Source organism: Pleurodeles waltl, chromosome 11 (assembly GCF_031143425.1).
Source record: "Pleurodeles waltl isolate 20211129_DDA chromosome 11, aPleWal1.hap1.20221129, whole genome shotgun sequence".
Lineage (NCBI taxonomy): Eukaryota > Metazoa > Chordata > Amphibia > Caudata > Salamandridae > Pleurodeles > Pleurodeles waltl.
In genome coordinates, this window is record NC_090450.1 from 727,182,312 (window position 1) to 727,199,275 (window position 16,964).

Sequence of the window (16,964 nt, forward strand, 5' to 3'; positions counted from 1 at the left end):
GGGGTCACTCTAGTGGTGCAGGCAGGCACAGGGAGGGCTTCTTGAGCCAGCCACCACCTGGGCTAGGCAGAGGGTCGCCTGGGGGTCACTCCTGCACTGAGGTTTGGTTCCTTCAGGTCCTGGGGGCTGCGTGTGCAATGCTTGGTCCAGGCGTTGGGTCAATTGTTACAGGCAGTCGCGGTCAGGGGGAGCCTCTTGATTCTCTCTCGAGGCGTCGCTGTGGGGGTCGAGGGCGGTCGTCTCTGGCTACTCACGGGGTCGCAGACACCAGGGAGTCCTCCCTGTAGTGTTTGTTCTCTGGATCTCGAGCCGGGGGCGTCGGGTACAGAATGTGAAGTCTCACACTTCCGGCGGGAAGAGTGAAGTCTTTAAAGTTGAAGAAAAGTTGCACGTTTTTGCAGGTTGTTGAGCAGGGATGCTGCTCACAGGAGTTTCTTGGTCCTGGGGGTCAGGGCCGTCCTCTGAGGCTTCAGAGGTCGCTGGTCCCTGTTGGATTCGTCGCTGGTTGCAGGTTTTTGACTCGGAGACAGTGCGGTAGGGCTGGGTCTTCCGTCGTCTCTGTAGGCTTGTAGGTCAGCAGTCCTTCTTTAGTTCAGGTTGCAGGAATCTGATTTCCTGGGTTCAAGGTCGCCCCTAAATACTCAAATTAGGGGTGTGTTTAGGTCTGGGGGGCAGTAGCCAATGGCTACTGTCCTTGAGGGTGGCTACACCCTCCTTGTGCCTCCTCCCTGAGGGGAGGGTGCACATCTCTAATCCTATTGGAGGAATCCTCCAAACTCAAGATGGAGGATTTCTAAAGGCAGGGGTCATCTTAGCTCAGGACACATTAGGGGCTGTCCTGACTGGTGGGTGGTGACTCCTTGTTTTTCTCATTATCTCCCCCTGGACTTGCCGCCAAAAGTGGGGGCTGTGTCCAGGGGGCGGTCATCTCCACTAGCTGGAGTGCCCTGGGGCATTGTAACACGAAGCCTGAGCCTTTGAGGCTCACTGCTAGGTGTTACAGTTCCTGCAGGGGGGAGGTGTGAAGCACCTCCTCCCAGAGCAGGCTTTGCTTCTGGCCTCAGAGGGCACAAAGGCCCTCACCCCAGGGGGTCAGAAACTCGTCTCTCAGCAGCAGGCTGGTACAGACCAGTCAGTCCTGCACTGAAGGATTGGGTAAAATACAGGGGGCATCTCTAAGGTGTGGGTTTTTTATTCTGAGAAGTTTGATACCAAACTTCCCAGTATTCAGTGTAGCCATTATGGAGCTGTGGAGTTAGTTTTGACAAACTCCCAGACCATATACTTAATATGGCCAAACTGTACTTACAATGTCTAAGAATAGACTTAGACACTGTAGGGGCATATTGCTCTTGCAGCTTTGCTCTCACCTGTGGTATAGTGCACCCTGCCTTAGGGCTGTAAGGCCTGCTAGAGCGGTGACTTACCTATGCCACAGGCAGTATTTTGTGGGCATGGCATCCTGAGGGGGATGCCATGTCAACTTGGCCTTTTTTCCCCCACCAACACACACAATCTACAATGGCAGTGTGCATGTGTTAGGTGAGAGGTCCCTAAGGGTGGCACAACACATGCTGCAGCCCTTAGGGACCTTACCTGGTCACAGGGCCCTTGGTACCACTGGTACCTTTTACAAGGTACTTATCTGTGTGCCAGGGATGTGCCAGTTGTGGAACAATGGTACATTTATAAGGGAAGAACACTGGTGCTGGGGCCTGGGTAGCAGGGTCCCAGCACACTTCTCAGTCAAGTCAGCATCAATACAGGGAGTGCAGAATTATTAGGCAAATGAGTATTTTGACCACATCATCCTCTTTATGCATGTTGTCTTACTCCAAGCTGTATAGGCTCGAAAGCCTACTACCAATTAAGCATATTAGGTGATGTGCATCTCTGTAATGAGAAGGGGTGTGGTCTAATGACATCAACACCCTATATCAGGTGTGCATAATTATTAGGCAACTTCCTTTCCTTTGGCAAAATGGGTCAAAAGAAGGACTTGACAGGCTCAGAAAAGTCAAAAATAGTGAGATATCTTGCAGAGGGATGCAGCACTCTTAAAATTGCAAAGCTTCTGAAGCGTGATCATCGAACAATCAAGCGTTTCATTCAAAATAGTCAACAGGGTCGCAAGAAGCGTGTGGAAAAACCAAGGCGCAAAATAACTGCCCATGAACTGAGAAAAGTCAAGCGTGCAGCTGCCACGATGCCACTTGCCACCAGTTTGGCCATATTTCAGAGCTGCAACATCACTGGAGTGCCCAAAAGCACAAGGTGTGCAATACTCAGAGACATGGCCAAGGTAAGAAAGGCTGAAAGATGACCACCACTGAACAAGACACACAAGCTGAAACGTCAAGACTGGGCCAAGAAATATCTCAAGACTGATTTTTCTAAGGTTTTATGGACTGATGAAATGAGAGTGAGTCTTGATAGGCCAGATGGATGGGCCCGTGGCTGGATTGGTAAAGGGCAGAGAGCTCCAGTCCGACTCAGACGCCAGCAAGGTGGAGGTGGAGTACTGGTTTGGGCTGGTATCATCAAAGATGAGCTTGTGGGGCATTTTCGGGTTGAGGATGGAGTCAAGCTCAACTCCCAGTCCTACTGCCAGTTCCTGGAAGACACCTTCTTCAAGCAGTGGTACAGGAAGAAGTCTGCATCCTTCAAGAAAAACATGATTTTCATGCAGGACAATGCTCCATCACACGTGTCCAAGTACTCCACAGCGTGGCTGGCAAGAAAGGGTATAAAAGAAGGAAATCTAATGACATGGCCTCCTTGTTCACCTGATCTGAACCCCATTGAGAACCTGTGGTCCATCATCAAATGTGAGATTTACAAGGAGGGAAAACAGTACACCTCTCTGAACAGTGTCTGGGAGGCTGTGGTTGCTGCTGCACGCAATGTTGATGGTGAACAGATCAAAACACTGACAGAATCCATGGATGGCAGGCTTTTGAGTGTCCTTGCAAAGAAAGGTGGCTATATTGGTCACTGATTTGTTTTTGTTTTGTTTTTGAATGTCAGAAATGTATATTTGTGAATGTTGAGATGTTATATTGGTTTCACTGGTAATAATAAATAATTGAAATGGGTATATATTTTTTTTTGTTAAGTTGCCTAATAATTATGCACAGTAATAGTCACCTGCACACACAGATATCCCCCTAACATAGCTAAAACTAAAAACAAACTAAAAACTACTTCCAAAAATATTCAGCTTTGATATTAATGAGTTTTTTGGGTTCATTGGGAACATGGTTGTTGTTCAATAATAAAATTAATCCTCAAAAATACAACTTGCCTAATAATTCTGCACTCCCTGTATCAGGCAAAAGGTTTGTGTGGGGGATAACTGCAACAGGGAGCCATTTTCGTGCAATACGCTTACAGCCACACACAGAGTCACTTTTTTGAACGGGACTGGGGGCTGTGAACTCTCTTCCCCAGCATTGTTCATGGCCTGGGACGTGGCGTTGACATTTCGCCCAAGCGCCAGGACACCTTCAACGTAACCGGAGGCTGTGAACTCGTTTCCCCAGCATTCTTCACGGCCTTGTACGTGCCGCATATGTTTGCCCAAGCGCCAGGAGGCACATAAAATCAAGCACACTCACCCACAGCGTGGGACGCACCCCCCCCCCCCCCCCCCCCCCCCCCCCCCCCTTTGAGTTTGGTTTTTGGGACACTGATAAATAGCTTTTTTTTTTTTTTTTCATTCATTTTTGTTTCTCATTTACTTTTTCTAGTCTCCTCCGAACCGATTAACATCTTTCTGTAGCGATGGGTAAAAGAAAGGCGACTGAAGGAGGCTTGGGGGCTGGGGAGGAAGAAGTATTGGAAAAATTATAAAAAGCCTGGCGATAACTATGTGCTTGATCGCATTGATAAACTCCTGGCAGACTGTGAAGAAATACTAGTTCCAACATCTGTTATAGCTCAATCCAAGAGTTCCACACAGTGTCCAATACCCCAGCTGCTGCCTAACAAACACGAATGTATATCTAACATGTTTAGCAAAGCTAGGGATCGGATGCGGAGTAAAATCAATACAGTATCCCAAAATCTCACAGATTCATTTCCCTGTCCCGTCCCCACCCATGTCATGATGCCAGTGCCCCCTCCCATCCCTTGTACCAATCGCTTTTCACCACTTACAATTCCTATAGATCTATCCACATCTAAGTATTTTGCAGTTTCTTCTGCACAAGTTGGGGTAGGTTGCTCATCCAATAACTAGGTACATCCTTCTCCTCTAAATGATGACTTAGTAGGTTGCATCCAAGTACTTACGTCAGAAATAGCAGCCCTAAAGTGCATGATTGGCGATCTTGTGGTTACTGTGGGCACCTTTTGGAAGAGAAGGGGAGAAAATGCAGGTAGAACTCTGATAACCCGGTTACGACTACCGCTCTACTAGTCCCTGCATCTATTGAGCCTTCTTTGTTCCCCCACACCTGCAAAACATCTTGTGGGTCACCCGGGTTCGCTACATGAGAACATCATTCACAGGACACTTGCCGTAGCTTGTACCAAGGGTTGTCAAGCATCCGCTGGTGTCAAGTGAATCCGCTTCTAACTACTCGCGGAGTAAAGGCCATAGCATCTTACTTCCTACACCAGGGGATAGCTGACACCCTTGTAGAACACATGATGCTAGAATTACTATTCCTTCTCCTTGTAAAATCTTTGACAAATGTACCCAAACTTAATCCTTGGTGGGGTGGTGGAAGGGGAAGACTCTGTTAAATATGGTTTCCCACTGGATCCGTCGTGGGAGAGGATGTTTTTCAGTAATCAGAAATTACATTCTGAGGGCCAGACGGCACAGGCTCCCGAGCTCCTCGTTTGATTGTATCGAACTTCTTTTAGAGAATGGGCAGATAGTCGATGACTTAGTGGCCCTTGACCAAAGAACGAATCCTCCGGATGGGTCTATTATTCACTTTAAATTTGATTTACCCCTCGCCTTCAATGTGCCACCCTCTCTTTTCGCTCTCAATGACAGTTCTGTCTGTTTCACGCTAGATTGACCCCTAGTGGTTGAGGCACAGGCCCCTTATGGTAGCTCTAATGGCCTCGCAAGTTCTGACAGCTGTCGCCGTAATGTATGCCATCCAGCGGGCAGGAAGGTCCCTATTGCTCCAATTAAGGCACTCGTACATGCCGCCAATGACGCTTGGGGCCCATTGGCAGTCTGTTTAGATTCCCTGGCTAATTCTTCTTCTCCACTCAATGCCACGAATACTTGCCGGAAAGTAAACATCGTCTCCTGGAACATGGCATGGCTCAAATCCAAACTTTCTTTGCCTCACTGGAACATCTTTATGGGCTCTTTTGACATATGCATCTTGCAGGAAACTTGGCTCGTCGAATCAGCCTATAAATCTGGCTATGCAACCAATCACCTCGCCACTATTCCTAGCAAAATGGGCCATCCATCATATAAAGCCTTTTAATATGGGTAAAAACTGCATTGCATTGAATAGTGAAATGGCTGCCTACGGACAGCCATGATATCCTAGGCATTAGCCTCAAGAGACCAGGGTCTACTGTCATTGACATAATCAATATCTATGCAAGGGGGCCCAACCATTCCACCACCTTGCAGTCTCTTGAGAGCTTGCTGGGCGAGAGACTTTCAGCCATGCCCTTATCGTAGTGGGGAACTTCAACGTTCTATTCGAACCCCTTAGTTTGAGCAATATGGGCGATTACCTGGAAGAAGACTATTTATGGGATATACCCAGGCTTGAGCTCCCCCCTATTAAGAAGTGGCACCAGGCCGCCTTGCAGCTGAAGGCCTCGACTCTCGGTCTAGGTCTTAGGGCAGTTAATGGAAGAACAAAATCTGATAGGCATGCTGCTCATACTTTTAATGGTCTACATGGGAAGAGTCGCATTGATTATATCTTGATTGATTTTAGACATTGGCACTTAGTAAATGATATGGTAGTCTGAAATCTTAACAGACAGCGATCTTAAGCCACTCTGTCTTAGCTTAGATTCCCTTTGGGAAAGGACATATACCGCGCCCACTCCCGCCCAAGTAACCAGGGAGGTACACTCTTCGAACAATAGACTCCCCTTAAGACGGAGCAAGGTCGCCCTCCAAGATGATACTCTTAGCACCATCAGCCAACACCTGAAACAATGTGTGGCATCATTAACCATGATGGATGAGGAAGCGGGAAATACCCATCTACAAGAAAGGCAACAGGTCCTATATCTGATAACGACAGGCCTATAAGCCTTTTAGATACAATACAAAAGGTATTCTGTTGTGCTCTATTATCTAAAATCCACGACTGAATCACCGATAATAACATCCTGTTACCATTCCAGGCTGACTTTAGGTCCAAAATGAACACCATAGATCAGGTGCTTCATTTTCTGCTTCTGTATTGGAAGGTTGTAGTGATGGGGGGGGGAAGGTGAGCTTTCCGATCCAATGAGGGTAGTTAGGGACATCTGACAGGGATGTGTACTGGCTCCAACCCTTTTCTCTACATATCTGAACCAGGTCATCCAGCCCCTTACCTCCAAGCCCTCAGATGCACCAGCCCTAGGTAGGGAAAAAATTGTGACACTCTTGTTTGCTGACACTTTGATAGTGTCCAAAACTCTGAGGGGGTTTCCAGCTGCTGCTGAACCGATTCGAAGATTTTTGCTCCCAGAGAGGCTTAGAAATAAACACTTCTAAAACCAAGTTTATGGTAATCAACCCACATAAATCCTATAGGGGGAACCCTTCTCTGGGTTGGTCTAATCCAGAACAAGGTAATACCTTTGAGTATCTTGGGATTAATAATACGGACAAAATGTCCTGGAAAACCCATATCAATTCTATGTCCCTAAAGTTCAGTCAAATGGTGGGAATTCTCTTAAGGGAGCACCACGCGTCCACTACTCGACCTATAACTGCAGCTCTCCAAATCTATGATATGAAGTCGGTTAGTGCAGCACTTTATGAGGTGAGAACTTTGGGATTTTGATGACGTTAAGGAACCCACCCCTATAGAACATATGTTCTTGAGAAAGCTTACTTCCCTGCCCCCAAGAACCCCACTCCTTTCCCTGCATTTGGACACAGATTGCAAACCACTAGCTGCTATAATTAGACTTAGACCGTTGCTATTTTGGAGGAGAATTATGGCTACTCCTGAACTGTCCTTCTATACCACCGCTTTTAGGGAAGTCTGTCTGTTGGACACCTCCAAAAGGATCAAGTGGATCAATTCAGTTAAATCATCCTTGATCGCCGTTGGGTTGGGAGATTTATGGAACTGTCCGCCCTCAGGGTCTCTACCCATTAAAGAAAGGTTGAAGTCCTCCTATTGGGAGTGGGTAGCGCAGTCCGTGTCTTCAACACCCCCCCCCCCCTCCGTTTTTGTAAGGTGACTTAACCAGTGAGTTTTGGGATTTTAAATCCACGTGGCTGTTGGAGCCCTGCCTTGATGGTATCCTAGACCCGAGCGATAGGGAGCTCTATATGCAATTTAGTTTTGGCTGCCTTCCCCTTAATACATTTACTAACAGATGGCGGAATAGGGCTTCCGCTTACTCGCACTGCCCCAGTTGTAATTTATCTCAGAAGTCCACTGCCCACATTTTTTTTGCATGTCCTGTTTATATCTCCCCATGCAGGAAACGGCTTGCTCCAACATGTAAACGGTGGGGGACTCAAGATCATGCTGTGGCTATGAGGATTTTAAAATCTGATTCTAGCCTACCTATTACCATTGCTGTTGCTAAGTTCCTCGAGGCATGTGGCGCATTAAAGGAAACTGGCCAAGACTCCTTAGCTTTTTAATTCTCTCATGTAGCTGCACTTGCACTTTCCAAACTTTCTATTGCAATCTTGAACTGTATTTTGCGCTGTACTGACCTTTGTGATATGTTTTTATCCTTCCTTTTTATTGGAATACTTTTATGAATTTATTATTTGTTTTTTTGTGTGACTTTTATGGCACTGGATGCCAAAATAAGGTATTTATTGATTGATTGATTGAGAGTCAGTTTCTTCCCATGCTACCGTGCATGCTTCGTCATGCTGATGACATTTTTAGAGACCCTGTAAGATCCTAAGTTATCACCCCTAGGGTTGATTAAAAAACAAATTTCCAAACCAGCACCTACGGACCCTTTTTTTTATACGGACTCAAATCCCTCCTGATTCTGATTCATTTGTGGTCAGTACTGCACGAAAATGTTATAATAGTCATTCTACAGGAGGTTCACCCCCTCCTGTCAAAGAAAGCAAGAAAATAGATGTAGCAGGAAAGAGGGTAGGAGCACAAGCAGCCAATCATTGACGTATCGCCAATTCACAAGCGCATTATGATACGTCCCACTAGGACGAAATGTAGGATTTCTTTCAGCACCTCCCAGAGGAACATTTCAAGAGGGCACAAGAAATAGTGTCAGAGGGTCAAGCTATCACCAACAATTCCCTTTGTTGCACGATAGATGCAACAAATACAGCAGCACTTAGAATCAACACAAGCATCATCATACGCAGACATACTTGGCTTAGGTGTTCAGGCTTCAAGCCGGAAGTACAGCAATCAGTACTCAACATGCCATTTGATAGGGAACACCTATTTGGACAACAAGTGGATACCACACTTGAAAGACATTGAAACTGCTAATGCAATGGGGCCACTACTAAATGCTACACAAAGTGGTAATTTTCTTCAACCACCATTCAGGGGAGGCTTCAAATAATTGTCTACAGAGCCTTCCACCTCTCAAACCGGGCAAGCCTACCACTTATATAACCAAGGTTTCTTTAGGGGATCATACAGAGGCACTAATAACAATGGCAGAGATAAGGCATCCACCTCCCGAAGATCTGCCTCCACTGCCTGTCAGTGACTACCTACAGCTTCCACCACCTCACACCTCTCTAGTAGGGGAAAAACTGGAAGACTTTTATCCACAATGGTCCAATTTCACCATAGACAAGTGGGTCCTCTCAATTATCCAACCTCGTTATTGTCTGGAGCTCACTTCCAATCCACCAAACCTTCCCCCTCGCACTCACAAATTCTCACAAGAACACTTTACACTTCTCCACCAAGAGGTGTAATCCCTCCGTCACAAAGAGGCTATAAGACCAGTCACCTTGTCACATCAAGGATCTTTTACCAAAGAAGGACGGATCACTTAGGCCAATCCTAGATCTCAGACCATTAAATCTTTACATTCTTTCAGAGCATTTCCATATGGTCACTCGACTTTATGACCGCGTTGGATCTTAAAGACACCTACTTTTATATTCCCATTCACCCAGTACACCACAAATATCTCAGATTTGTCATTGCGGGACAGCATTACCAGTTCAGGTTTTTACCTTTCGTGGTCACAACGGCTCCCAGGGCCTTCACAAAGTGTCTAGCAGTAGTTGCTGCATATCTCTGACATCAACACATTCATGCCCTCCCTTACTTGGACGATTGGCTCATCAAAGCCAGTATGTTACAGTTTTGTCAGCTTCACTCTCAGCTAACTGTGGATCTCCTTCACACTCTGGGATTCACCATCAATTTTCTAAAATCCAGTCTCCAACCTTTGCAGGTACAGCCTTATCTAGGAGCAGTGCTCAATGCGCAGTTAGGGTTAGCATATCCAAGTCCAGCTCAGATTCAAACCTTTCAAACTTTAATTTCCCAGTTACAGCAAGACCACACTTACACAGTGAAAACTGTGATGTGTTTATTAGGAATGATGGCGTCTTTCATTGCCACCGTACCTCATGTCAGACTGCACATGCAAACCCTACAGTAGTCTGTGTCATCGGTGGTCTCAGTTACAGGGCCATCTGTAAGATGAAGTGTTGTTGGACTGCCAGACTCACCACTCTCTGCAGTGCTTGAATTCCACCTCCTTTTTTACACCCTGTTTCTCAGATCATTCTGACTACAGAGGCATCACATATAGGTTAGGGAGCTCACCTCCACAACCTCACAATACAAGGACTATGTGATTCCAGTCATCAGTCTTTACATATCAATTACCTGGAGCTTTAAGCAGTCTTACTAGCACTGAAGGCTTTTCTTCCTACACTCTTGCACAAAGAGGTTCTAGTCCATACAGACAACATGACAGCCATGTATTATCTGCAAAATAAATAGTGGGGGCACTTTCATCTCAGCTGTCACGTCTTACTCAAACAACATGGAAATGGGCAATTCACCACCACATTCACTTAATGGCAGAGTGTTTTCCTGGCACAGACAACCAATTTGCAGACCTGCTCAGCAGGATGCAGCAACAAGTCCACGAATGGAAACTCCACCCACAAGTCCTTCAACAGTACTTCCTAAAGTGGTGAACACCCTAAATAGATCTCTTTGCCAGTGCAGAAAATCCAAAATGCCAAAACTTTGCGTCCAGATACCCACACCCTCAGTGCAAGGGCAATGCTGTATGGATGAATCGGTCCGGGATATTTGCTTACGCTTTTCCACCTCTCTCACTCATCCCATCTCTGGTCCGCAAATTGAGGGAAATCTCTCTCACCCTGATTCTTGTAGCTCCCATATGGGCACGTCAACCTTGGTTCACAACACTTCTGAATCTATCACTAGTTCCACACAAGAAGCTCCCCAACAGGCCAGACCTTCTCCCTCACAATCAAGTCAGATAAGGCATCTAGACCCCAGATCTCTCTGCCTTGCGATATGGCTACTGAAGTCATAGAGTTTGTTACTTTAAACTACTGCCAGAATGTATGGACATTCTGAGAGAAGCACGTAAGCCTACAACCAGGCAGTGTTATGCTGTAAAATGAAAATATTTTGTATGCTGTTGTCAGCCTAAACACATTGACCCACTCAAGGCTACAGTTCAAAACATTGTTTATTTGCAGCATTTTCAGAAAGCAAAATTAGCAAAATCATCTATTCACCTCCATTTAACAGCTATAGTTGAGTATCTCCAAAACAGACAACACGCTTCTCTATTTAGAATACCAGTTATTAATGCTTTCATGGACAGCTCTAAAAGAGTTATTCACCCCAGGGTACCTCCTGCGCCATCCTGGAATCTTAATGTTGTTCTTACTAGGCTCATGGATCCATCTTTTGAGCCAATGCATGCATGTCAATTACTGGTCCTTTCATGGAACCTTGCTTTCCTAGTTGCTATTGCTTCCCTAAGACATGTAAGTGAGCTCTAGGCTTTAATTTTAAATGAACCTTTCTTCCAAATACACAGGAATAGAGTAGTTCTTCGAACAGACCCTAAATTCCTTCCGAAAGTAGTCTCAATTCCATATCAACCAGTCTATTGAATTACCAGCCTTCTTTCCACAACCTGACTCTGTAGCAGAAAGAGCTCTTCACACACTAGATGTTAAATGGGCTCTCATATATTATACTGACAGAACCAAAGAGTTTGGAAAATCTAAATAACTTTTTGTAGCATTTTCAATACCTCATAAGGGTAACCCAAGTTCAAAAAATGGGTTAGCCAGCTGATAATCAAATGTATTCAAACTTGCTATGCTAAAGCCAAACAGCAATTACCTATTACCCCAAAGGCACACTGCACTAGAAAGAAGGGTGCTTCTATGGCTTTTATAGGTAATATCCCCATAGCCAATATATGTAAAGCTGCTACATGGTTTACACCAAATACATTTACTAAACTTTATTGTGTAGATGTATTAGCACGCCAAGAATCCACTGTTTGTCTGGCAGTGCTTAGGACACTTTTTCTGTCAACTACTACCCCCACAGGCTAGTCACCACTTATATGGAGGGACTGCTTTACATTCTAGGCAAAGCATGTGTATCTGCAGCCACACTTGCCATTGAAGGGAAAATGTTATTTACCCGTTGGACATCTGTTTGTGGCATGTAGTGCTGTAGATTCACATGCGCCCTTCCTCCTCCCTGGACGCCTCTAGCCGCTGCAGTTACATTAACATATAAATATTGTACATATGTAAATACAGTGCATGGACCCTATACACTCTTTTCCTCACCCGCCTGCAGGAAAACAATCTAACAAAGTCTCCATGTGCAATACCACAGCGGAAGAGTCACTCGATCATGTGACTCGAAAAACATCTTTGAAGAAAAACAACTTGTAACACTCCGGACACAACGCTAGATGACAGACTTATGCAAAGCATGTGAATCTACAGTACTACATGCCATGAATAGATATCTAGTGGGTAAGTAACATTTCCTTTTTCACACAAGGAACCAGAGGTGCTTCATTTTGTTTCTTCATTATGGTTTCATGTAATGGAAACACATGCAGCACATCTTTCTGGGTGAGGCATTATGGTGTTTGAGCACTGTTGTGCTTTAGATCTAAATATGGCCTGCTGGTTTGGGGTCATAAGCCTACGTGCCACGTTGAGCAAGTTGGAAAGGTCCAAATAACATAAGTACCAAGGATACCAATCCTGCTTACAGGGACTAATTCAGTGAAGGTGAATATAAAAAAAATGCAAATGCTAGAGAGCTTGTGGTTATAGGTAAGTAACATTTACTTGAAGGTTATAAAGGCAGAGAGTGGAAAAGGAAAGTTTATGAACTATAGGAAGCAAAAAGAGGTTATGAATGACAATAAGTAGAAAGAGGGCCCAACCCTGGTCTCTCAGAGATATTTGGCCAGGGCTGAGGTGGGCACAGAGGAGGGGATATATTTTTCTCATTGAAGAGATCAACAAAAATTAGGATTCAGAGATGGTTAAGAACGGAAGTGAGCAAATGTGTTATAGAGACAGGTGTGGCGCTGAATAAGATATTCGTATCTGGGATGGCTAGAAGCAGAGCAACAGTGCAGAGGAGTCAAAATAGGACCACATAATGTTCACATCCTTGACATTTATATTTATATTGATCAGATTTGTTCCTGAAGGATTTTTTGTGGTTATGGGGCTATAGTTTGGGATTCACGTTTGAGGGTGGGAGTAGAGTGCTGGTATGACTACCGCCCCATCCGGAAAATCACATTTACCACACATACCTCACAGAAAGAAAAAAACAAAGCTAACAACACTATGATTCCACAGCTGAATTTGTAACCTAATCAGCGTTTATCTCTTTCAGGCATGAAAGCTCCAAGCACCATTACTGTGACTCTGCGAGGGCAGCCCAGCCGGCCATCCCACAACAGCCAGGCAGGCATGGGAGCAACCCTACACAAACCAGAAGAACTGCTGGCTCTGTCACAACAGGTATTAATGGTGGGCTTAAGGAAACTGGCAACTGCTTACCGGAGGTCTGAGGGAAAGTGTAATAGGTTCTGCTAGACATCATAGAAAGAGTATGATTAGTACCAACCAAGGTTCGATGGAAACTACAGTACATTTTAACAGACTTGAGAGAAAGTTCTTAGAGGCTTGGGGAAGAGTACACCAGATTCGAGCAAAGATCTGAGTTTTTGTCTTAAGTTTGTGATGGCTCTCAGACCTTGTACAAAATACCCAGATTACATACCCAAACACGCAGAGAATCTGCTACAGGACAGTACTCTTTTTATAAGTTATTTGTCTATATATCTCCTAAATTTCACTGACAACACATGTTGTCGAAAATTTCCGATAATTTTGAATCACATGATTCTCATTAGCCCCACTGTGTTTTTTTTAATCATACATAACACCTTGCTGTGTTGACACAAGTGACTAACAATGAATCAGGGCAACATATATCGTCTAGAACCCGCATCAGTGGATTTAGCAACGTTGCACCCTTAATCTGAAAATTAGGAAGTCTAATCTTTGCCATCATAGGAACTTTGATGATAATTATGAATGTAGACTATCTCCATCTCTGCCTTATATGAATCAAAGTTTTCCTGGGATCCCACATAGAAGTAGAGATGTTCTTTGTTTATGAATTCAGCGAAGATTCTTGTGACTGAGGATCAGTATTGCAGATAAGAAGCTTTTGTCATCAGAGATTCATGGAGGTCCTTAAAGAAGACAGGGACCTTCAACTACAAACTGTATTTCATGGAAGATTAAATAAAACATCACTAACTACATTTGAAGATATTTCACTGTATATAATGTAATTAGTAGGCATATGGACTTCTCAGATCCTAGTCGTACCTTGTATACTTAATTAGACTTGTCAGCCTTGCAGAGATGGTTGCACAGATTCCCTGTGATAGTGATTATTTTTTTCTTTTTAATCAGATAAGGTTTTGTGCCCATGCAAAATGGATGTAGCCTTTAAAAGGGTTGTTGATTACATCAAGTTGTCCCTCCTTTTCCCATTTTAAATTTGATAGGGCTAAGGTGCTATACAGTGTATATTTTGTCTTTACCAGTCACCATTTTAATTTTTAACTGTCCTCCAAATGTGGGCTGGTTGTTCCCCTTACTCAAATAGCACAGAACAAAAGGTGCAATGGTTTACCACCAGCTCCCTGCCTGAAACCATTCCAGATTTGTGGCATAGTGGGTAATGTTTGTTCCACCAGGATTTAGAATCGTGCAGGCTGCTTTGCTTATGTCACGTTAGGCAATAGGTCATATAGCAAACTCCACATGTTCTCCCCAGAGCTGTTACTTGAGGGATAAAAAATCCTAGAATGCAGAGCAATATAGAAGGCACTCCCATTACATCTATTACATTGTCTATTCCAGTCTCTTCATGGTTAACAAGTGGCATTGGTGTTGTACAAATGTTGTTTAAATTCTAATACTGCAACCTTTTTATCCTGAACAAGACCTTCACGTTTGTGATTCCGGTAAAGATAATATCCTTCTTTCAGACTAGTGACTGTTTTTGTCCTGTATAACTGCTTGACATTATTTCCCTACCCCTGCCTCCTGGAAGCCAGAGGTGGGTTCTCTATGCTTTGTGGACAGAGATGTGTTTTTTTTCAGGGAATGTGTGGATATGAAGCTTAGGTATTGTCAGCCTAAGCTACACATCTCAGTTTTTCCCTTAGCTTTTAATGATGATACTAATCCACTTGATATTGCAAGGGATAGACGTTGGTCCGATTTTCTTCCCCTTAGTTGTCTACAGCCCTTCTGCATAAATGAACATCCCTGCTTCTTGTGAATTCATTGCAATATTTGTAGGTATTGTGGGAAATGTTGAAGTGAATGGGCCATCTCCCCCATCTGAGATGAGGGAGTTCAGGTAAGACCTTCACTAACAAGGTACATGATCAGATTATTTAGATGCCATCCTTTGTACATGTGGTCAGTAACTCAAAGCTCAGTATGTGCCTGTCTCAATTTGCTCTAATAAAGCCTGGGAAAAGAATACAGTCACCCAGTGATAACATTTGTTTGGATGTAATGTCACCTTCAGTAGTGAACATCCAGAGAACCATGTGTGAGGTGTCCTCTTCCGTCCCCAAAAACAAAGAACACATTCTAAAACCAATTTATTTCAAGTGAAGGTGGGGTACGCCTCTGCCTCACACTTTGAAATTATGGGATGAGTTAATGCAATTTGGTTTTCTGTACTGCTTAATTACACAGTATTTCTATTCCAGTGGTGTAAATCACAGGTATTGATATTGGCAAGTTCAATACCACTGGGAAGGATGAAAGTTTGCATTGCCCTTGCTGTTATTCAAATTCATGGCCTGCAGATAACATCAGATATCAGGAGTAAGGGGTTATCTCACTGGGCTTTCTGGTGGGCTTGTCAAAGTTGTTGCCCAATCAAATATGGAGCACCAGGTATAAATATACAGTCAGTAGCAGTGGGCCATGTCCTTATGCTGTGTTTTGTCAAGATAGGCTTGGCTTGTGTCATCATCATTTAACAAGTACAGGTTACTGTTTGACCAACCTTTTTGATGAAAAGTTTCTTTTTAATCCAATCACAGATGGGATGCTTGCCTACTGTATGACTGGAGCAGTTATTGCAATGTCAGTTTGCCTTAGATCTTAGCATAATCCTGACATTCATTCCAAACACTAGAGTGAAATTGTAATTAACAACAGAATGTTGTAGAAACTACTATGAGACCAGCAATTCTGTTCTAAAGTAAGAGTGGAAGCAATTTCTCCAAACCCTTGGGATCTTTCGGTTGTGAGTCAAAATTTTGGCTTCTTTGGAGAGCCTGAAAGAAGTACTAGTTTTGAGTGCCATAGAGTTGATCCAAGACCGGGGGAGTACAACTATATTGAATATTCTGACTCATGTTTGGGAATCCATAGAGCAGAGAAATTGGAGATCCTCAACCCATGTCCAGGAAGCAGGTTTTCACGTTACTGTACAGGCTTCGTACCAAAAATGCTGTTGGTTTGTTAAAGATGAAGCTCATCATCTCATTAACAGTGCAAAGTCTTACCCTTTGGTCTCAATTCATCACTTTTGGATGTTGCCAAAGCAGTGGCATGAGGCCACATTGTAAAAATGGGGAGTTCATCCTTACTCTTACACAGACGATGGTTGGTCAGTCCCTCATCACAAACCAGATCTGCTGTGCATCTGAACAGACCATTAGAGCCACTTTCAACTACTTGGTACCTCTGTATGTAAAGTCTACATTCCTCAATTTTTCTTTCATCGTAGCATGATTGCATTCAATCCAATGCAAAGCCTTTCTGCTTCTGACATGTTTAATTGCCATTGACGCTGACTAGTGATCTGTCATCTTGGCCCATTCAGAGTAGACTGCTATCAGCGATGATACTACACACAACACTATTGGACCCTATTTTCCACATTTTTAGGGATTCCTAGTAGCTGGTTTATAACACATGAAACTGAATGGTCACAGTTATACATGCTGGAGAGGACCGTAAAGGTGGTCAGTCCATCTTTCTTTAGGCTGCCCTGCTCCTGGACCTAGAGACTGAAATTTGTATATACTCTTCATCCATTTCACTGATATGGAAGTGAATGATCTCAGCAGGAACACTTCATACAAATAGTTCTCATTGTTTTTTTTATCCTCTTTCTTTCTAGGATATAGAGGTACATTTGGGTCATCAGTGCTATAGATATTTTACCATGTTGAAT

General features: G+C 44.0%; 1 protein-coding gene across 5 annotated transcripts in view; it reads left to right on the forward strand.

Annotated features, from left to right (window-relative positions):
• Positions 1–16,964, forward strand: part of KANSL3 (KAT8 regulatory NSL complex subunit 3) — a 470,654-nt gene that overhangs the window by 360,234 nt on the left and 93,456 nt on the right. For all 5 annotated transcript variants that reach the window (XM_069214408.1, XM_069214411.1, XM_069214407.1 and 2 more), the window contains one exon: positions 13,071–13,198. In XM_069214408.1, coding sequence (XP_069070509.1) covers positions 13,071–13,198 — 128 coding nt within the window. The remainder of the gene's footprint in view (positions 1–13,070; positions 13,199–16,964) is intronic.